General features: G+C 42.7%; 1 protein-coding gene across 7 annotated transcripts in view; it reads left to right on the top strand.

Annotated features, from left to right (window-relative positions):
* LRRK2 (leucine rich repeat kinase 2) overlaps nucleotides 1-14,765 on the top strand; it is a 70,159-nt gene extending 55,394 nt beyond the window's left edge. For 6 of the 7 annotated variants that reach the window (XM_051615575.1, XM_051615558.1, XM_051615593.1 and 3 more), the window contains 9 exons: nucleotides 780-880; nucleotides 1,551-1,745; nucleotides 2,532-2,725; nucleotides 3,006-3,075; nucleotides 3,886-4,070; nucleotides 5,473-5,625; nucleotides 6,361-6,569; nucleotides 9,878-9,952; nucleotides 11,861-14,765. In XM_051615575.1, the coding sequence (XP_051471535.1) occupies nucleotides 780-880; nucleotides 1,551-1,745; nucleotides 2,532-2,725; nucleotides 3,006-3,075; nucleotides 3,886-4,070; nucleotides 5,473-5,625; nucleotides 6,361-6,569; nucleotides 9,878-9,952; nucleotides 11,861-11,982 (1,304 nt within the window). In that variant the 3' untranslated portion in view covers nucleotides 11,983-14,765. The remainder of the gene's footprint in view (nucleotides 1-779; nucleotides 881-1,550; nucleotides 1,746-2,531; nucleotides 2,726-3,005; nucleotides 3,076-3,885; nucleotides 4,071-5,472; nucleotides 5,626-6,360; nucleotides 6,570-9,877; nucleotides 9,953-11,860) is intronic. The other variant, XM_051615567.1, reaches the window with a different exon arrangement.
* Nucleotides 14,766-21,890: the final 7,125 nt, after the last annotated feature.

The raw sequence follows: 21,890 nt of genomic DNA on the forward strand, positions 1-21,890 counted from the left end.
CAGATTGAGCTCAAAGTAAATAGTGCCTGTCATTTGCTGAACAGGACATGTTCATTTGCAGGTATTTATCATTAATGTTATCTCAGTCTAATGTGGGACTGGAATATCTCCTGTGGATTATGGCAAACTAAAAGGAAAAGCAAAACAGGCACCATTAGTCATGAGTGATTTGTTCTTAGAAAAGTCAGCACCTGCAGTCATAAGATACATATTCAAAGCACTGAGTGGGAATTTAAACTTCCATATCTCATAAATACTGTATGGAGTTATTTCTCTAAATTGCTATGCATATTATTGGCAGTTCATCTGTATTCCATATATTCTACTCCATATGCTTCATCTATATTCCATATACTCTTCCAAACACAGAAGAATAAATGTGAAGAAAAATGTTCACAGGAATTGAAGAGACTACAGACTGAAATTATGTGCCCTTGAGTGATCAGCATTAATCAAAATACAGCTCACATGTATCTGAAATTCAGTCCCAGGTACAGGGAAATTGAAATAATAAATAAATAATTTTTTAAAAAAAGTTAGAGCAAAATCAATTTACTTTAACTGCTTTTAATGAAAAGGATTCTAGCTCTAGCACTTCATGCTCTAGCATTTAATGGCAGATGAGCAATTCCAAGGTGTTCATGCTGACGTTTTACCTGAGAGTGTGATAATTCTTACAGCAGCTCTGTAAGAAGTTAGATGAATTCTTAAAATAAGAAGAATGTTATTCAGAACTCCCAATTTTTTAACTAAAGAAGTTCTCTAATTTTATATTTTAGATCCTGTCAAAGAATATGGGTGTGCCCCCTGGCCTGAAGTTGAAAATTTAATTAAAAAGTGCTTGAAGGAAAACCCTCAGGAGCGACCAACATCTTCCCAGGTATTAACAAGTGTATTTATTTTCATTTTTGAGATAGGTGATACAACAAAGTTGTTGTGCTTTCTAAAAAGGAATGAGGCATTTAAGTTAGTAAAAGGCACTGGGTTTTTTTCTCTTCTTCTCTGGAACTGAAGCAGCCATGGAATGTTGCCTGCTCTTGCCATCCAGGATAAACTGTTCAGTTCAAATCTACCAAGCATTTATTCTAGCCTGCTGTTTTTCCCTATGTTGCTGTACAGTGGTTGTAACAAAACAGGATTTGGATTACTTCATGGTCTATACTATGCAAAAGTGCTAAGCAAAAAGGACTTGATTGTACAGTAGCAGTGTGGTTAGCCCACAGCCTTCCATGCATGGGAGAGGAGGACAGCAGTGTGGATCTGAAACCTACTGTCTGTCACCACACATCATGTTGCTCTTTGAAATGGGTAAAATTTTCAACTGTGCCTTAACCCCACTGACTTCCTGACATTTTAACAGAAAAATAAGAGTCAACTAAAGTTGCTCAGTGCACAAAGATTGTTCCTTAATAGTGGTAATACAAATAAGCCAACTTTGCTGACATACTGTGTCCATATTTCAGAAAACATTCTTATCCATTGCTTGTTATTTATTTGTCACTGTAGAAGCCATAATTATTACCATGTGCTTACTGTGGCTTTCTTTGTAGGTTTATGAGATCTTGAATTCTGCAGAGCTTATCTGTTTGATGAGGTATGTGTCAATACCCAGCACGTCCACAGCAGAGTGCATGGTGGCTGCCAGTCAGAGCTGCAAGAAGGCAGGAGTATGGATAGGCAATGGGAACACAGAGAAAGCACAGCTTTCCTTTGTTAACCTCAATACAGATGGACATACTTGTGAGGTACGTGGGAAGTTTGCCATTTATTCTGATTTTTTGGCACACAGATGTACTTCAGAAGAATTCTTTCCATTTTAGCAGCAAGATATTACTTCTGGAAAGCTCAGGTTTGAGGGAACAAAGATTGCTCATAAGTGAGTCATCATTGTAGCCATGAAACAAAGCAGAAACACAGTCACTTTTTCATCTCTTCCTGCCATCCAGCCTGAACTTTCTCATGATACTGTCTTTCCAGCTCATAATCTCCAGCTTGTTTTGTTTGCTTTTCATACACCTCCGTCCTGTGCCATGAGAAAAAGGAAAAGGTTTTACCCAGACTTGATGTGTTGTGATGAACGAGTGCCAGAACTGAGTGTGGCTAATTATCAAAGTTGTTCAAGTAGCATTTCCATCTGCCATCTGTTGACCATGATACATTTGAGTTGATAGCTTTGCTATAAACTATATGGCTTATTTTTCTAAAACTCAGATGAGAAACAGATCTTTTCTAGTTCATTTTCCTTAATTCTCTGATGGCTTTGAGACCTTCATTAGAGTAAAGAGGGATTCTTCTCAGCATTCAGCTGAGAGATTTTCCTGTATCGTGTTTGAGGGGACCTTCCCAGTATTTTGACAGTTGAAGATGTATTCTGCTAACAGGGAATTAGAGTTCTTAATGGGGAGGTTAGGCCTTAGGTTTTCTAGGGTCAAAGAAGATTGAATTTTATTTTTATTGCCAGCAATTTACTAGCATTTATCTTTACTGAAATCATAACCAGGTTGTGTTTCTTTTTTTTTTTTCTAACTCAGGATATTGCAGATAGTAAAATTTTAAGTTTGGCCTTAGTGACCCTTCCTACTGAGAAAGAAAACTGGATTGTGGCAGGAACCCAGTCGGGTTCTCTGTGGGCAGTTAACACAGAAGATGAAACAAGAAGGCATCGTCTGCAGAAAATGTCAGATTCCATCACTTGTTTATATTGTAATTCTCTTTCAAAGCAAAGGTACAAGTGAATTTTAAATGTTTTGGGTTGCATTTTGAAAATATGACTAAACAAAGATATTCAGAAAATTCCATCTGTTTTGTTTAGACAGCTGCTTATTTTGCCTATATTTTAACTTAATTTTGCACCCATTGTAACTGGAGACGACATTCATGACCACAGGTGTTGTATTTGCTTTTCAGTGTTCAATGAAACTCTTGAAATACCAGAGGGTACTATTTTTTTTTTTTTAATTCCCAAATAAGGCATTCCTAGCATTCATTATTTTATTTTATTTCAGGAAACAGAATTTCTTCCTGGTGGGCACAGCTGATGGCAGACTGGCAGTTTTTGAAGACAGAGCAGTAAAGGTAGACTTGTTCTTTGCTGTCTGTTCTACAAAATACTATCAGTATTATGTAAAGCAGCTACCAACAATAGCTTTATTTCCTGCAGCTTATTTTTTATTTGTTTCTCTAGAACTAAAAATAATTTTCTACTGCAGTCCTAGTGGTATCTGTTTTAAGGAATAGATTTAAGAGGGGTGAATTATTTCTCATTACAGGACCTGAAAAAGCCTAACAAACTGACTAGTGACATTAATGGTTGTTATTAAAATATTCTAACAGTTTAATCTCCTTTCTTTAATGCTGTTACAGCTCCTTTTTCTTTTAATACACACTCATTTTTGGTAGAATACATATCTTCAAAAAGAGAATATTTTTTAGATTTTCTGTAGGTCAGAGTTCTACTCAGAGAACAGATAAAAGAAATGCTGAGGGCTGTTTGTATATGCTGGTTCCTGAGGGTTAGCTCCTGACCATATGTAACTTAGAGCAGTTATGGAGTTGCAATACATTGCAGAATTAGAGTATGGTCCAGTGTGGGATTTCTCCAAGGCGTGGATGTGACTTTCCATCCAGTTCTTGAACTGCACCAGGGGTTGCAGGAAGTAGCAGTCCCAGCTCTGTCCTGTTCCTGCTCACACAGCCTATTTCTGTGGGACACCTGTAATGAGACCATGTTGCTTTTTAGTCTGTAACATTTTGGAAAGTTACCATAATTATTAAGAAAATCTGGCTTTGTAAATTTAATTTAGCCAGCTCTGTGGTCTTGTTTTAACAGTTTCTGAGTGTCTGTATACCCCTTGTTTCTAATGGAGGGTGTATTTTTTCTTGCAGTGTAAAGGTGCTACACCTTTGAAGACTCTAACTATAGGAAATGTTAGTACACCACTCATGTGCTTGAACGAATCCTCAAACTTATCTGAAAAAAATCTAATCTGGGGAGGCTGTGGAACAAAAATAATTGCCTTAACCAGTGATTTCTCTGTTCAAAAGCTCATTGAAACAAAGACAAGTCAACTGTAAGTTTTTTTTATAAGCGACGTTCCTTGATTCTTTTGTTGTTTTCATTCAAGATTTCTGACAGTACTTTGATATAATGTTTTGTTCTAGAGCTCATTCTTTGAGTCCTCTTTTTTATGTTCTTTTACTTCCATAATACAGGTAGAATACAATGTGCCCAATTAACGTAAGATCAGTGAGTAGTATTTGAAGTGTAAATTGCAGTTTTTAAACAAGCAATATGCACCTTTACTAGAGAAAGGATTTATGAAGTCAGTATCTCTTCAGGACATGTATTAATGAAACTGGGAAGTTTTTTTCCCCCCATTGCATTTGTCCAGGCCCTGGTGACCTTATCTAGAATTATACACACCTGTATAAGGTGTATAAACATAGTGTTTTTCCTTATATGTTTATCAGTAGGATGTGTGCATATCACTGCCCTATATAGCTAAATCATGTATGTTTGCTGACTTCTCATTTGTTTGAAGTTGGAGACTGGTGTTTTTGGAATGTTTGATACAATTCTCACGTGGGCAAATCCTGCTCTGAAGTTAAGGGGAGTTTTTTGTAAGCAGGGAAAAATGTATTTGATTTTAAGCTAATAGAGATCATTATTCTGGGAAACAAATTTGGTTTAGAAAATAATGTGTTAATATAAAGCAAGAAACTAAAATGTCATTAAATGCAGTTGAATGGCAAGATGAAAAATATATCACAGGAGTAATTTGAGCTTTGTGGAGGCAAAACTGTGTATGGTTTTGAAATTAGAGTTGTCCAAACCAAGTAACTTTCAGGAAAGTAGCAGTGTCACTGAGTGTCTGCCATGAGGGACCTGTGATTTGGAGCTGTTCTTCAAGGTGAACAGTCAGTGAAATAGTCAGGGTAAATAATACTTTGATACATGCAGGCACAGATCTGGCATGAGATACAAATTCATACATAGAGGAAGGTAGTCAAAATGGCTGTCAGCTGAAGTGAAACAAGAGCAGAGCAAGTGAACCAAATCTCACTACTGCTCTTTAGGCTTTGTTTCGAGTGACCCTTCCTCTATCATATCGTGGGTCCTGTAAGAACTATCAAGTGTCTCCAAACATTGAAAGAATGGCAGGAGAAAGGTGCAGTTTGCCCTGCTGTGATGTGAACATGTTATTTGAGCAGATAGATGGGAAAGACTGATTAAAAGGTTTGGGGTATTAATGCACCTCCAGCAATACCATCAGCGTAACTCCATTGCCATGAGAATTTATATTGAACTGTAGGAAGTTTATAGCAAACCTTTTCAGTTGTATCCTAGCCCAGTTTGGTTTTAAGGCTAAATGATTCTGTAAGAGTTAGAGGGAAGCTAATCACACTCATAGTAGTCAAGTTTTTCCACTAGATATTTGCTGTTTGTCTAACTGGAGTCCCTCTCTCTTCTAGATTCTGTCATAATGCATACAGTGATGCAAATATTATTTCAATAGCAATAGACAAATCCATCTATTTGGCAAAGAAAAACAGCCATTTTGTGGAAATCTGGGACAAGAAGACAGAAAAACTTTCAGAACTAATAGATTGTGCACATTTTCTTAAGTAAGTGTTTTATTTCAGGTTGATGGCCTGATGTATAGAAAGCTGAATGTTAGATTCCCTTCTCTAGCAAAGTACCTTAACCTGCTGGAGTTAAGGGATTTGTCCAGTTGTTTGAGCAAATGTGGAGTTCCTTTCCTCTCTTTTGGCCCAGAACTTGAGAATATCCCATGCAGAATCTGTAATCTTTAAGACCCTTATTATATTTCACAATTTGTCTCAATTTAACTCTGTTCAAGAAAGAAGAAAACCTTTTGCTGTCCTTCAGGTACTAATGTTTTTGCATCCAATTACTTCCTGCATCCCCTGAGTAAGAATGCCTTCTGTCTCTAGTGCGTAGATTCAGTTCAAGATCAGAGTTCTACTAACAGTGAAGATGATTTTCATTTGCATTTAAATTATGGGTCTCCCTTAATGTGCCATGTCCATTTCATTCTCATGGTGAGGTTAGGAGCAGCTCTAGGTGTGCTCCTCCCACCTTGCAGTGACATTAGTCTCCTGCAGGCTGAGAGAGAACAGAGAAGTACACCTGCCTCCTGTTTAAAGCTGACCAGCTGGGTCTTAGAAGTCCAGTAGTTTTTGTGTCAGTTTGTTTCAAGCCAATCAACTGATTAGCATGAGATTTTTGCAGCTTGTCTTGATGAATGATTCTTTAAAAGGCTGGTATTGAGAGACATTTTAGCAGTTATGGAATAGTGTGCCACCAGATATTAATACCAATTCTCTCTGTACTTCTAGGAATAAAGTGGAAAAGCTAAATAAGGAATCAAAACATAAACTGGCTTATTCTGGAAGAGTGAAGACCATTTGCCTGCAGAAAAATACTGCACTGTGGATAGGGACAGGAGGGGGACATATCTTACTGCTTGATTTATCAACACGTCGTCCTGTACGAGTTATAGACAACTTTTGTGATTCTGTTAGAGTCATGTTAACAGCTCAGCTAGGTAAGTAAAACCGTCAAATGACAAGCACTTTGAAATCAGTGCCAAGTTTAGGATTGCTTTTTGCTGTTTGGCATGGTCTTCCAGGAACAGATGAGCATTTTCCATGTTTTTTCATTCATTCTGTTCCACTGCTGTCACCTTCAGTCCATGTCAGACACTGGTGTTAGCTGAGTACCAGCAGGCTGTTATACCTGTGCCCACAGAAAACAGCAGTTCTTCCTTGGCCTGCCACTGATCAGGACATGGATACAGCCCCCCTGCACTGCATCCTTGTGCCCTGCTTCAGCCATCTTCTGTCCCAGGCATCTTCTGTCCAGTAGCCTTTGTCTTGACCTGTGCTGCCCTGTGTTCTTTCTCCATCTTAAGTTCTATTTTCAGTGGTAATTGCAAATAGCCAGAGGTCCTTAGTTGAGTATGGAGTGCTTCTTGCCAGTTTTAATTTCCTTCACCTGTATACTTTCCTGTATCTGAAGCTAGGCTGAGAGAGTTGAGGTTGTTCAGCCTGGAGAAGGCTCCGGGGAGACCTTATAGCACCTTCCAGTACCTGAAGGGACTACAGGAAAGCTGGGGAGGGGCTTTTCATCCGAGAAGATAGTGATAGGAAAAGGGGTAATGGTTTTAAACTGAAAGAGGGGAAATTTACATTAGATATCAGGAAGAAATTCTTCACTATGAGGGTAGTAAGGTGCTGGAATAGGTTGCCTAGAGAGGTTGTGGATATTTTTACGTTAACACCATGAACCTAGTTTGTGGACTGTTTTTTTCTTTCTGGCATCAGAAACATCTCTGGCACCAGAAATATCAAGAAACTACAGTTAGCTCATAGTGCTGACTTGTGTGAGTCAAAAGACTCCCACATCTTCTGACTTGCCTATGCCTGAGAAAGCAAGTTTGTGGAGTCTGTTCAATCCTCAGCTGTTAAGAATGCCAGCTGCATGGTCCAGATTCACTGGCATAGTATTTTAGCTCAAATGGTCCTGATGGCTACAATGTTTGTATTATAAAGGGACATTTTATTTCTAGCATTTGGTAAAGAATAGTTACTGTGAAAACAAAATATCAGCCTCACTTATTACTGTGATTAATAGGGAAAGTATATTGTGTAGCATAATGTAGTGTGATTTTAAAAGCCTTGAGTCTCATATTTTTTGTTTCTAGTCACCTCAACATTTTTAATCAAAATTTTATGTACAGAAAAGTTAATACTTCAGGAGGAAGAGTTTAGCTGCATTTGCACAAATCTCAAGAATGGCCAGTAAGATTTATCCATGCAGTTTGATGTGTACTTTTTTCTTTTGATCATTTTTTTCCCAGTAAATATTTATAAAGGTTGTTTTTTTTCCTAAATTCAAATACTTTGTTTTTACTGGGATTTTCATAGAATCTATGAAAATGGCACTGAGGCTGTTGAGCAATTCCTCAGTAGTAACACATTATTTGTGTGAAATGAGAGAAGAGGGAAATGTTTTTATATTAAATAGTTTAAGATTAAAATATATAATGACAATCAGATGTCAAATATTTAAGGGAAAAGAGGTTGGCAGACTTTGAGACATCAGTTTTGCCTGTAGTTCATCTATAAATATGGAAATATTATTTTTTCTAATCCTCTCACCTAACACTGATATATAATAGACATCAGACTTATCATAGGGAATAATTTATATGTAAATCTGTAGTGCATCGTGCAAGTGAAAATTTTGTCTTCTATATAGTAAGAAAAGACCTTGGTCTGAATAAGAAATGTTATACTTGAGTTCCAGCCACTTTTGAAAAGATTGTGTATAGGACTGGTTTCAGAAAAAATGAAAGTTTGGAAAAATCTGAGCATGGAAGATGTGTGTGGTTCCTGCCAGCCCTCATCTACCATAAGCAGTTTTACATTAGTATCAAAGAAGGATACCCTGCAGATTTCCAGAGGGCAGGAAAAATCTCTCTCTGCTGTGCAGACGTCCTGGGGGAACTACTAGACACGTTTGATAATTCATAAGGAATGTGTTGTGGGGGACACACTGCAGTGTGACCAGATAAAACTCCCAAGACTGTGGCTGTCACAATAAGCCCTACTCCAGTTTGTAGTCCAGAAGCTGACCCCCTCCTTAGCTTTCCTTGGGGGAAGTGTGCAAGACTTCACATCTGGGGAGGTGTGGGGAGGTGTGGTGTGCAGAACTGCAGCTGGGGCCTGCACGGGGGGGGCTCTGCCTCCCTGCCCTGCTCCATGATCCAGGAAGCTAAGCCTGTGTTCCTCTACTAGTGCACAGCCAAGGGCTCACTGCCCTCGTGCTGCCAGTGGGACAGGGAGCTGCTCTGGCAGGAAAACAGCCAGCAACTCCCATCTGTTCTGCATGACATTTATAAACATGAGTTGTTGGGAATAAGCAGGAAGTTGACACTGAAACTCTGGCATATTAGACTTACCCTTCTGTGAGCCCACCACTCCTGTCTTCCTAGGATTTTTGCATTATTCAGGAGGCACCTTCCTATGATTCATGCCCTATTTCTACTTCCCTGGTAACTCTCTTGTCTTACCTACCTGCCATCATTAGTTCAAAACACTTTTAATTAGACCTCGTTTAATTAGACCTTATTTTATAAATATATAAAGGGTGAGTGTCAGGAGGATGGAGCCAGGCTCTTCTTAGTGTTGTCCAACGATAGGAAGAGTGGCAATGGGTGCAGACTGGAGCACAGGAGGTTCCACATAAGCATGAAGAAAACCTTTTCCCTGTGAGAGTGACAGAGCCCCAGAACAGGCTGCCCAGAGGCTGTGGAGTCTCCTTCACCTGGGCACGTTCCTGTGTGATGTGCTCTAGGTGATCCTGCTCTGGCAGGGGGGTTGGACTGGATGATCTTTCACAGTCCCTTCCAACCCCTAAGATTCTGTGATTCTGTATCATATTTATTTATTTTAGCGGTTTTTATAGCCAAACCGAGTACTGGCATTACCTGTTTCTGCTGTGCACTGGGACTTCATTTGCAGCCTGTCCCTCCACTGTAACATCTGTTTCCTGTGACTCTGCTACCTCTGCTGATGTCAAATAACAGGGTGCTTTGTTCTCAGGCTGTTCAGCAGGCTGCACAGCTGCTTTTGGCTTTGAACCCAGATAAACCCCTACATTAAATGGAGACGTGAACTATATTGTTTTCATGTCTGGGTATTTCATAGTTAATGATTTTAAATAAAGGGCCCAGTTGACTGAACTCTGCTTTCTGACCTCCTAGTGACATCGTGTCCTCTACTCTTTCTATCCTTAAATTACAAAGTTCCCTTTAAAATTAAAATTTGGCATTTTATTTTTTTGAAAAAGGGAGTCTCAAGAATGTTGTCCTGGTTTTGGGATATTGCTATAAAAGTGACACCGAAGACAACAAATATCACAAAGGTACCTGAACTGTCTTCTATTAATTTGTGTTATTAGTGGAGTAGACACTACTATGCTTGACTGCCCACTGAGAGTGGAGAGCTGATGATCATCATTTGATATTATTTTATTGAAACATCATTATCATTTTTGTCCTTTGCATTTCTGGGCTCCAATGAACTAACAGTAACTTCCAAAATGGATCAGAGGAAGCCACTATTTGAAGTATATCACACAATTTGCTGGAAATTGTATTTGGAGAGTAAATGTCATTGTCTGATCAGAGAATCAATTAAATAGATTTTCAGAGGGGTCTGTGCTTGGGCAGGAATCCTCACTGTTTTCATGGATTATGTGGATGAAGGAATAGTGAATGTGCTTTTCAGATTTGCAGACAATTCTCAGCCAAAACAAAGCCACGAGCATGCTGAAGGACAGAATTAGAACTCAAAATTACCTTGACAAATAGAACAAATGGTCTGGAAGGAAATAGGATACAATTCAGTAAGGACAAATCCAAGACTTTTACTTAATTAGGAACGGTCTGTTGTATCAACATGAGGAAGTGATCATCTTAAACAGCAGTGCTGCAAGAAAAAGGATTAAACTGATCACAGGCTGAACATGAGTCAGCCATATCACATTGCTGCAGAGGAGGCAAACACCATTCTCACACCAGGTGAAAAGTGGTGTCTGCAGGACATAAACTGGTTCTTACACTCTGCAGAGTGCTGATATGGCCTCTGCTGGAGGAGTATACCCACCTGGGACATGGCTGAATGTCTGTGAATGAACTATTAGGAACCATCCTGAGGAGAAAAATGTAACCTGTAAAGAAATGCTGCAGGAATTTAAGTTGGTTAATATAAAGAAAGGTTAGAGAGGACATGATAGCAGGCTTCAAATATGCAAATAAAGAGGGAGGGAATAAGAACTTCTCCATCTTCCCTGAGGGTAGGATAAGGACTGACCAGTCTCTATTACAGGAGGGGAGATACAGGTCAGACATCAGGAAAAGCTTCCTGACAATTAGGATAGCAAAGTACTGGAACAGGAGGGTAGAATATCTCCATCTTTGGGTTTTTCCCAGAACAGTTAGAGCTGATCCCTTTCCTCACCTTTATCTCATCCCAGTTTCAGTGATGCCTAAAAATGAGGCAGTGACAGTAGAAAGTTAAGGGTGACCATTGTAGATGAGCAAACTGTTTGGAGTAAATTAAGAATCAATCTTACATCAGTGGTTTTGATATCCTGATATGCCCTGATTATTACCATACAAACACCTATTTCCTTTTCAGCCTTTTTATTGTATTTAAGAGTTCCATTATGAGGAGGTATCAGAGACTTTCAGAAACCTTTGGGTCTTAGTTTGTGAGCCCCCAGTCATGCAAGGGTTCTCAGTTATCCTTATTCCACTAAAATCAATAAGTTCTCCATGAATAAAGAGTTGTTTGCATGAAGGGAGACTGAAGATGTGACCTTTTTCCAGTATAGTCACTACCTTATGAAATCAGTTTTCATTTTTATTTTACAGTGACTGGGTTTTGAGTCTTGTAAGCATTTGGGGAATATCTTCCTGGGAAAACAGAGATGACATTTTATGCAGGCACCTCAGTATAGGTCCTTATCTACCTTATAGCTCACAGGCACCAAAAAAGTTTTTTCAATTGCTTTTAAGTGGTGTAGTCTAAGTTTAGGAACTGGAATCCAAGTCATAGTGCAAGTAGAAACAGGTTATATCCCGTAACTTCATTACCTCACACATAAAGTGTCATAGAACTTGTCTACCAGGTCCTAAGCACCATGCTTCATTGAGGCAATTTATGAGTAATAAAAAAAAAATGAGATAAGCAAAACAACTTCTAATTATGCAATAATTCTTTTCTGTTGCACTTTTCAAATTTTTTCCTTTTTTTTTTGTTTTTCCAGAATTACAATCCTGTGTGTCAGTGTGGGACATGAACCTGCCCCATGAAGTGCAAAACCTGAAAAAACACATAGAAATGAGACAGGAATTAGCAGAAAAAATGAAGAGCTTTTCTTTGGACTGAAAAGTCATCCTGCAAGTGCCTTTTTTTTGTTTTCTAGTTTTTCATCCTAACTTAGTGTGCAACATTTACAACTTTTTGTTGCTGAGATTTTAACCAAAAACCAGGAAGTATCCTGAGGTATCCTGAGGATACTGAGAAAAGAGAAGGATAAGTTATTTGTAATATTTGAAAGGACAGAAAACTATTGAGAATTCTTGAATCTCAAGTGTTACCATGAATATATTTCCTTGTGAAGTTCTGCTCTCAGCAACTATGGCTCAACTTCATTGTTCATCTGGTTTTTGATCCCAGTTAAACTGGGATTAAGCCAGGAGACTATAAATGGCTCTTACTTAATTATCTCCAGTGAGTTGATGCTGTAATAAGAAGCAAAACTTAAGCCTCCATGTATTTACTGCAGTTTGCACGTGTGAGTTTGCTCTGATGATTCATGGTTTAGTAATAAATCAGAGCTCATGACCCTGAGTATATGACACATATTTTATATAACAACAGTGTTTACAGGAACATATAACAACTACTTTACTCCTTGAAAACAACAGGCAGAATAGTCTTTATTTCTTCCACGAATAATTGACATTTTTTCATTATGATTAGAAAACAACATTGTGCTGCAGTAATAAAAAGCTCAGAATTCAGAATTTAAACACACTGACAGGCTTCTGTAAGTTGGTGTCCTCCTGCAATACTGCAGGCTGCCTTGTTCCAGGAGATGTAGTCACAGTGTTATGAACATTACCCTTCACATAGATCTGTTGTACAGCTCACTTTGAAAAGCCAAGAGAAAATGCAGGGTGAGAGCTCTGATCTGATCAATCATTTACCAGCAGTCCTGGCTAACTGGGGAGGTCCCAGTGGACTGGAGGTTAGCAACTGTGACCCCAGCCTACAAGAAGGGCCAGAAGGAGGATCCAGGCCTGTCAGCCTGACCTTGGTGCCAGTGAAGGTTATGGAGCAGATCATCTTGAGTGCCATTATGCATCACATGGGGAGCAACCAGGTGATCAGGCCCAGCCAGCATAGGTTCATGAAAGACAGGTCCTGCTTGATGAACCTGATCTCCTTCTATGACAAGGTGACCCACTTAGTGGATGAGGGAAGGGCTGTGGATGTTGTCTATCTGGACTTTAGTAAAGTCTTTGACAGTTTCCCACAGCATTCTCTTGGAGAGGCTGGCTGCTCATGGCTTGGACAGGCATATTCTTCCCTGGGTAAAAGCTGCTTGGATGGCTGGGCCCAGAGAGTTGTGGTGAATGGAGTTAAATCCCATTGGTGGCAGGTGGTGTTCCCCAGGGTTCAATACTGGGGCCAGTTCCCTTTTTTAATCAGTGATCTGGACAAAGAGATTGAGTGCAATCAGTAAGTTTGTGAACAACACCAAGTTGGGTGGGAGTGTTGATCTGCTTGAGGGTAGGAAGGCTCTGTAGAGGGACCTGGACAGGCTGGCTAGGAAGGCCATTGGTGCCCTGGCTTGTATCAGCAATAGTGTGACCAGCAAGACTAGGGCGAGGATGATCCCTCTGTGCTGGGCTCTGGTGAGATTGCACCTTGAGTCCTGTGTTCAGTTTTGGGCCCCTCACTACAGGAAAGACACTGAGGTGCTGGAGCATGTCCAGAGAAGGACAACAAAGCTGGTGAAGGGTCTGGAGAACAAATCTTACAAGGAGCAACTGAGGGACCAGGGGTTGTTTAGCCTGGAGAAAAGGAGGCTGAGGGGAGACCTCATCACAGTGTGCACCTACCTGAAAGGAGGTTGTAACAAGGTGGAAGTTGTTTTTTCTACCAAATAACAAGTGATAGATTAAATGGCCTCAAGTTGTGTTAGGGGAGGTTTAGATTGGATGTTAGGAAATGTTTCTCCAGCAAAACGGTTGTCAAGCACTGGAACAGGCTGCCCAGGGAGGTGGTTGAGTCACCATCCCTGGAGGTATTTGAAATGATGTGACACAGACATGATTTAGTGGTGGACTTGGCAGCACTAGGTTTACAGTTGGAACCAACAATCTTAAAGGTGTTTTCCAACCTAAATGATTCTATGACCTAAATGCAAAGTTCCCACTTGTTTTAATTTCTATCATTATTTTGAGGGTAAGTAGAGGAACCTTAGGTGTTTAAGAATTGGCTACCTCCTGCCTATAGCTACCAGGATTTGTTGCCACACATCTTCAGTCAGGATATGTCTTTTACTGCTCTCTGGCTCTAAGTCCAAGCTGCTTCTTGCAGCCTGCACTGGTTTCCTCTAAGGATGTGCCTCATTTCTGTCCATCACCAGACAGATATCATGCTCTTCTTTTTTTTTTTTTTTTTTTTTTTTTTCATACCAAAAGAATCTACAGGGTGCTCCTGAAATCTCAAGAGTCTCCAGAGCCATTCCTGAATTTATTTATATGGAGCTGAACAAGGTTGAGCAACCAAAAATGTTCTCAATTCCATTTTTACAGTTTTGGAGAACTTATACACTAGGACAACAGCATTTATTGTGTCCAACTGTGTCATTGTTCTATTTTCTGCCAGTTGTGGAGTGCATACTGAGGATTCCTTTCAGATTAGCACTCTGGATTTTATGTATTCATGTATTTTGCATACTGAGAATAATTTGCTATTTATATGGGATTTTATAACTCAGAAGATATATATTGTCTTATAATTAATACTTTTTCTAAAAATAGGATATATATATATTGTGATTATGTTTATTTATAAGTCATTTTGTGATGTAAGCCTTAAGCCTTTTTATTAAAACTGTTTTGTTAATAACAGAGTCTACTTTCTCATCACTTGAATTTCCAAGGAGGAGCTTCTGTGTGCAGTTTTTGTGGAGCTTAATCCCTTACCTCAGGATGATGCAAGACCCCAGTTCTGTGGGTTATGTTGACACAGCTGCATTCCCACTTGTTCTGTCTTATAGAGCACATCCTGAGCCCTCATCCTTTCCCCAGTTCTAATTAGTGTTCCTTGCAGCGTTTCCCAGGGATGGGAGGTGACCTGTAGGCAGTACTGTCCTTACAGTTGATAGTCACCTCATCTGAAATTCTCTGAAAAAGCATGATCTATAGCCTGAAAGGGGCCTACATGGCAGGAATTACAGGGATAGCAAAGAATGAAAGTGACCACAGCACCCAAACAGAAGGCAGGAGGTCACTACAAAACTGACTAAATTGGCCATTGTTGAATTATCAGCGGTGAGAGGGTAAGTCTCTGGAGCAGTGATAACCCAGAGACTGTTCAGTCGCTCATATGGAGCACAGTGATCCAGATGCATCCTCCCCAGGTGCCTGTTAGCACTAGAAGAAAAGATTTGAAGAGGATCTTGCATCGATGCTTCTTGTTACTCTCCACCATTTGATACAATCTAGAAGGGCATCTCTGGCCATCTTGAGATCTTTTCAGCTCATGCTGCACAGCTGCCTGTCTGCTGACTGTGGCATTTCTTGGACACAACAGTGACAGGGCATTATCCTGTCAAAGTGGACATCTCTTTCCTGAGTGTGGGAAAGCTTTGGAAGGAGATGGCTGCAAAATGGTTTGGCCAGAAACCAAAGTTGTTAGTGTCCAATTTAAGAGCTCTCAGGGACTGGCATCCCCTTGCCAACTGGGACATGTCACCAAGGGCAAGAACAGTACTTGCCTGTGACAGCCATTTAAGCCTGTTCTTTAAGGAAACATGCCCCCAGAAACTTCTCTACTGACAAACTATAAAGAAAGAGGAAACAGATCCATGACACTGTGTTCCCTCTGGTTTACTGGAGCTGTCTGGAAGGCAGTAGGATGTGATCACTTAACAGTATAAGCTCTACCAGATGTAATCTTTCCTGTAGACTTAGGATAACATCCAGCACCTGAGAACAAAGAAGAGCCTGTTTTGCTTATGGGAAACAAGCGGTGTGGTTTGGCTGTGATTTAACACCTGAGCTAGAACCTGTAATTAACCCTATGTTCCACAGAACTGGAGATTAGACCTGAAGTCAAGAAGACAAACTGCACAGAGTGAGCTGAATGCTTGACTAGGTATTTATTTTCTTCTTCTTTTTTTTTTTTTAAGTATCTTTCCCCTCCTGTGCTATTGCCTTTAATTAAGGTCATTCTCTTTATTGGTTGCTGGCTCTGACATAGAGCTGGTTCATCTGTATGTTAATTTTATTTCTTTTACAAGCAGTTCCAATACACCCACAGGTCAACAACAACAAACCCAACTCGGTAATTTTTTTTAAACCAAAATAAACGTTAAAGTTGGTTGTTGTTTCTTCTGTGTTGCTTTGCTTCCCTTTGGGCTGTCGGGTTTAAGCTCTGCCATCCCTGCAGAGCCTGTCACTAATTAGTGAGAAGAGACTTAAAAATCAATACTGTATCTCTAGCATCTGTAATAATTTGCTTCACTTCCACCAGAGCCCATTAGCATCAATGACCTGAAAAGTTACGGTGGACAGAAAAAGGGAAGGAAATGAAAACCTTCCCGTTGGCAGTGCCGGTGTTTCCCTCTGCCGTGCCTTTCCCCCTCCCGCGGGCAGGCGGTGCCCGGGCCAGGGCTCTTGGCTGGGTGGGACTGGAGCCCGTCCCCTCCAGCCGAGACGCACAGAAACCCTTGTGCAGTCAGGGACGGAGCAGGGGAAGAAAGAAGGGAAAGCTTGTGACAGCGCAGAGCAGGGCAGTCCTCTGCCCGGCCTCCTTCCCTCGGCACTGGGCAGGGACCCTGCTTTGGTGCTGCCACCCAGACCCCACGAGGGGAGACAAGACGGCTGGCGGCAGCACAGGGCTGCCCGGAAAACGTCCTCTCCAGGGCACTGCCCTCATGGCACCGTCACGGTGTCGATCTCCAGGGCTGCACAGAGTGCGGCAGCTCCCACTTCTGCACCATCACCACCCGGGGCGCCCCAGCCCAGGGCCCTGCCCGAGAGCTGGTGCAATAGTGCTTCTGGGGGCTGGCAAGACACAGGGCAGCCAAAAACAGCTGCTTCTGGCAGCATCCAGCCCCCCGGCACCTGGGAAGGTGCATCGTGCTCCAAAATGCACCCACCCTGCCCATAGCTGCCTGGCATCTGCCCCTGCACTGCTCATCAGGGCTGGGAAGCAACGGGTCTCTGCAATCCTGTCAGGAAGATGCCGCTGAACCCTGCTGGGTTTGTGTGAGAACTTCACAAACGTACAGGGAAGACAGTTCTATGTGCTAACAATTTTCTTGTATTATCAAAAAGCATTTCCTGATGAACACCCACATAAACCTCACCTGAATTTTGCTATTTTGAAGCCCACTGCTCTGAAACTTAGTACTCTGCTGAGATATGTCCACAGGTGGGCAAAGCATGAGGAGCTGGGCTGATGCTCTGAGGCTTGACAAAGTGGGTGCTGACCCCAAGGTGCTCCATTTGCACCTGTGCTCATCTTCCAGGAAGAAGGGAGGCCACCTCAGATGCTGCTACAAGCCACCAGGGCTCAGACATGCCCCCCAGCCCTCCTCTCTGTGGGGAAACTATCCATGGCTGACCCCTTCTCCACCCTGGCCAGGCTTTCTGGGTGCTGCTGGTGGAGGACCAAAGGCCCATCTGCTCCTCCCGCCGCGATGCCAGCCCCATCAAGGAAGACATTCCCCTTCACATGCCTCCACAGACTGCTATGGAGTCTGCTATGGACAACTCTTCTGCATTACTCTTAACACAGTTTAGGCAAAACTTACAGGATGGTTCTAAGTCACATGTGAAAGTTTAGTAAGTTTCCTTTTACTCCAAAGAAGTTCAGCAGTTGAAAAGTGAGTTTCTAAACTTTAAAGAAACGTCCCCTGGTAGAGCCCAGGCTCTGGCCAAGCAGAGCAACAGCAGCCCCTAATGGGGCTTGGCAGCCCTGCTTGGCAGCCACGTTCTTCATACTTACTTCTAATAACTAAGTACCAGCCAGGTAATTAAGCTTTAGTAAACAATAATTCTCTAACATTATCCATGCATCAAAACTCACCTCCCTCCCCCCCTCTTTCTTTTTTTCCTCTTCCAGAATAATAACATGTGCTGAGCACTCTGCAACTGGAAAAATGTGATGGCAAAACGTGCTCCCAACATCTTGTTGTTTGTATTTACAGGAGAGCTTGCAAGGCAACAAAACCCCCCAAACATCCAATTCCCTGCTTTGACAGCAAAACCCTGGAAGGGACACAGACACCTGGCTCTGCTGGAGCTCAGAAGTGCAGTTCTGGTCCAGCAGCAGCAAGCTGGTGCAGAGCAACAGGAACTGCTGGAAGAGTCTGAAACGCTCACTGCTGGAGCTGAAAAAAATAATAAAAAAAATCAATAATCAGTGTCTGCCCTTCCAATAGAGAAAGTCAGAGACGTACAGGTGGCCCTGCTTCTGCAAACTCTCAGCACGTGTGTATGATCCCAGGCTGAGCAGCTTTGCAAGACATGTCACTCCATGGTGCAGCTGGCACTGTGAGGAGCACATGGCAGAGGTGTGTGCAATGGGTGCAGGGGGACACTCCCACTGAGAGGATGGCAAGGGCCTTGTCCCTGGAGAGGAGCAGAGACAGTCCTTCCTGGGGGAAATAAGAAAGACTTACCCAGCTTACCCAAATCCAGGCCGGGAGATGAGGGCCCAAAGATAGGGAACCATTTTTAGTTCTGCTCCACCTCACCTAGCCAGTTTTCTCCAAAGCCTTCATCCTGGATGAACTTTGGTTTTCAGTTTAAAAGCCCTTTGGACTTTGTCCATGTCAGCTTTGACCAGCACTGCTCCCCGTCCACCCAGGCATCTCCAAGACATCCAGAAAGCAAAGAGCAAAATTGCTGTTCCTACTCAATTGCCCCATTGCTGCTGAAAGACAGAAATATCAGAGTCCTGCTTTTACCCAAGGATCCATCATTCTCTGCTCTGGAGAAGCCACAGGATGAAGGCTGGAAGCTCCCTGGCTCCAGCAGAAGCTCTTGCAGACACACACATGCCACAGGACAGCATGTTCCCACAGCCCAGATCCACACAGCCACCCCTCGGCTCCCTTTGTCCCGTGAAGGTTCTGCACAGCAGCCACAGGCTGCCCGTGGCTCCAGCCCACCCACAGTGCTCCCTGGGGAACAGTTTTTGGGCTTGGTACAAGAAGGACAGCACAGGACCCTTGCTCAGAGGAGAACACTGTGACACCTCCCAGTCTGTGACAGTACAGGCAGAGACAGGCACAGCAGCCTGGATGCGCTCTGCTCACCCTGACCCTGCCTGGCACATGTTTGCATTCACCTCTTGCTCCCACACCACACCAGGGCCCTCCTGAGCTCAACCCAGTCTGGCTTTCTGCTTTTCACACCTCAAATTGCTGGCCCTGGGACTCTGAACTTTCTGTTTATACACAACACAAACAAAACCCAAGCAAAAAAAACCAACCCAAACACCAAAACCAGAAAACAAACAAGGCACAGTGAGATTTTGCTTGAGTTCTGGTATTGTCATTCCAGGGAGAAGCCTTCACAGAGGACCAGCTCTCTGAAAACTCTCCTGGAAGGCAGAAGGGTGACACTGCCTTGCTCCAGGGCCAGCAGCAACCAGAAATGCTTTGGAAAGGACACTAAGCCGTGGCAGAAGGAAAAGATGAAGCACCTCATATCACTGTAACTAAACCAGCTGGAATGCATGCTGGTGCTCTGGCAAGGCGTGCAAGGGCAGAAGGAGGACAGACCTACTATGCTAAACCTTTGCCAGGGCACCAAAGGCAGCAGGCAGAGCCCCTTGAGGCTTCCTGAAGCATTGACAACTATAGCTGAAGGGGGCCTACAAGGAAGCTGGGGAGACTATTTACCAGGTTGTGTAGTGATAGGACAAGGGGTAATGTTTTTAATCTGGACGAGGGTAGATTTACGTTAGACATTAGGAAGAAATTCTTCAGTGTGAAATGGTGAGACACTGGAACAAGTTGCCCAGGGAGGCTGTGGACACCCCATCCCTGGAAGTGTTCAAGGCCAGGTTGGATGGGGCTCTGAGCAACCTGGTCTGGTGGGAGGTGTCCCTGCCCATGCAGGGAGGGTTGGGACTAGATGATCTTGAAGCTCTCTTCCAACCCAAATCAGTCTATGATTCTATGATACACGCAGCAAATACAATTTCTCTAAACAACAGACCACCACCAAGGCCAAATACTAGGCATGACTTGCATTAATGAGTGTTGGTAGAAAAAACTGTTTTACAAGAAGTAACTTTGCAACTAAGCACAAATCCGAGTGATGTGTATAGTGGATATGGGGTGCCTTTTAAAAACAGACTTGAGATTTTTGCAAGTATTCCTAAATAAGCTGTTCTCATTTCCCATCTTCCCAGAAAGAAGCTGCAGCATTTGGTTACCTCTGAAGAAACAGAGGAAAGGGAGTTTTAGTATCACCAGTGACACCAGAGATGAGATCAAGGTGATCGCATCCCTCCTGCTTCAGTGCTAGTACATCAGTAACATGTACACATCCTTGGTATCAGAGCTTCTCACAGAGAACTAGACAGCAAAAGGAGGCAAAAGCTCCTCCCTGACCTTGGTTTTGTCTGTACAGTTAATCACAGCTGCATTTATACCTAATGTGTATCTGCCTTTGACCGTTCCTAAGCAACTGTGCCAACTGCTTAGGGCTCAGTGTGTCAAATCAGTCCCTGAAAAGCTTAAGAGGACCTTGGGCAGGGCAAGGCAGAGGACGGAGAGACCTTGCTCAGCTCTGGGCAGGACTGACTCTGCCAGCACATCTTCTGGTCCCAGTGTGGACCAGCCCAAGGACACAAACAGGTGCCCAGGGCAGAGCCAGCAGCCTCCAAGAAAGGCCAGGCACTGCACCCACAGTGCAGGTTCCCACCAGGGTGCTTTTGAGATGGAAAAAGCTGAATTTTCTTTTAAATTACTCACTTATTGCTAGGATAGAATTTCTGGGAAAGGAAGAGCAGCCTGGTTTTGTTTTTTTTAAATAAAGTCTGCTATACTGGTTATCCCAACTCCTAACCTGCTACAGAGACATACATTTCTTCCTTACCTCTGTGCCAGTGATATCCCCAAAACATATGCTAGACAAGGTAGGAGGGAAGAATGAAAAGAGCCCGAATTAGGAAAATCTATATTCATGCACCCACTTCACTCTCTTCTTGTGGCCTGTCCTGCAACAGGCACGAATACAAGCACCAGAGAAGGTGGTGAGAAAGACAGAGCAACAGGTGGCACAAAGAGAGTAGCCACAATGCACAGGAGGATCTGTCACAGCCTGACTTCTACAGCGTCCCCCATCATGCTGTTCACTGACACCCACCACAGCACATCTCACACAACTCAAGAGCACAGCACATCACTGAGCTAAAGACAACATTATTCTAAATTGCATTAGTTAGTCCTTATGTTAGCTCATTATCAATTTCCACCCCACCCCCAGGAATTCTCTCTCACAAGGGTGGGTTTGATCACATCCCATTTGTCCCCTGCCAGCTCTATCTTGCAGCCTCCTCCACAGTACCGGGACCTGCCCTGCACGGCTTCCTCTGCCCCTGAAACTCCTTGTCCCATCTTCTGCAGTACTGCCCAGCAAACAGGCACCCCTGCTGAGCCCCTGCAGGTGTCAGGGCTGGCTACATCCTCCCCTTTTTCTGTCAACACTTAGAAATCTTACATGAAATACAGCCAGAAACACAGCAGGGAAGGGTGTCATCTTAACTCTACAGCTACTTCTTGTCAATACTGTCCACTTTTGGCTCACAGGCGACAGGGCCAAAGATGCTCTGTCCTGTTAAAAACTCAGCTCAGTGCTTCCTCTTGAGCCCTAAAAACAGTTACTTGGGAACTCCCTGCTCCCAACCCCTCCCCACCTCTTGGGGCTGGTGCTGGGACACTGGGAGCAGCTGAAGGGAGCCAGGGGAAAGGCACGTCCAGGAACAGCACTTGAGTCTGGAAGGCAGACAAGGTGACCTGTGCGCCTGCCAAC

Source organism: Apus apus, chromosome 1, assembly GCF_020740795.1.
Source record: "Apus apus isolate bApuApu2 chromosome 1, bApuApu2.pri.cur, whole genome shotgun sequence".
NCBI lineage: Eukaryota > Metazoa > Chordata > Aves > Apodiformes > Apodidae > Apus > Apus apus.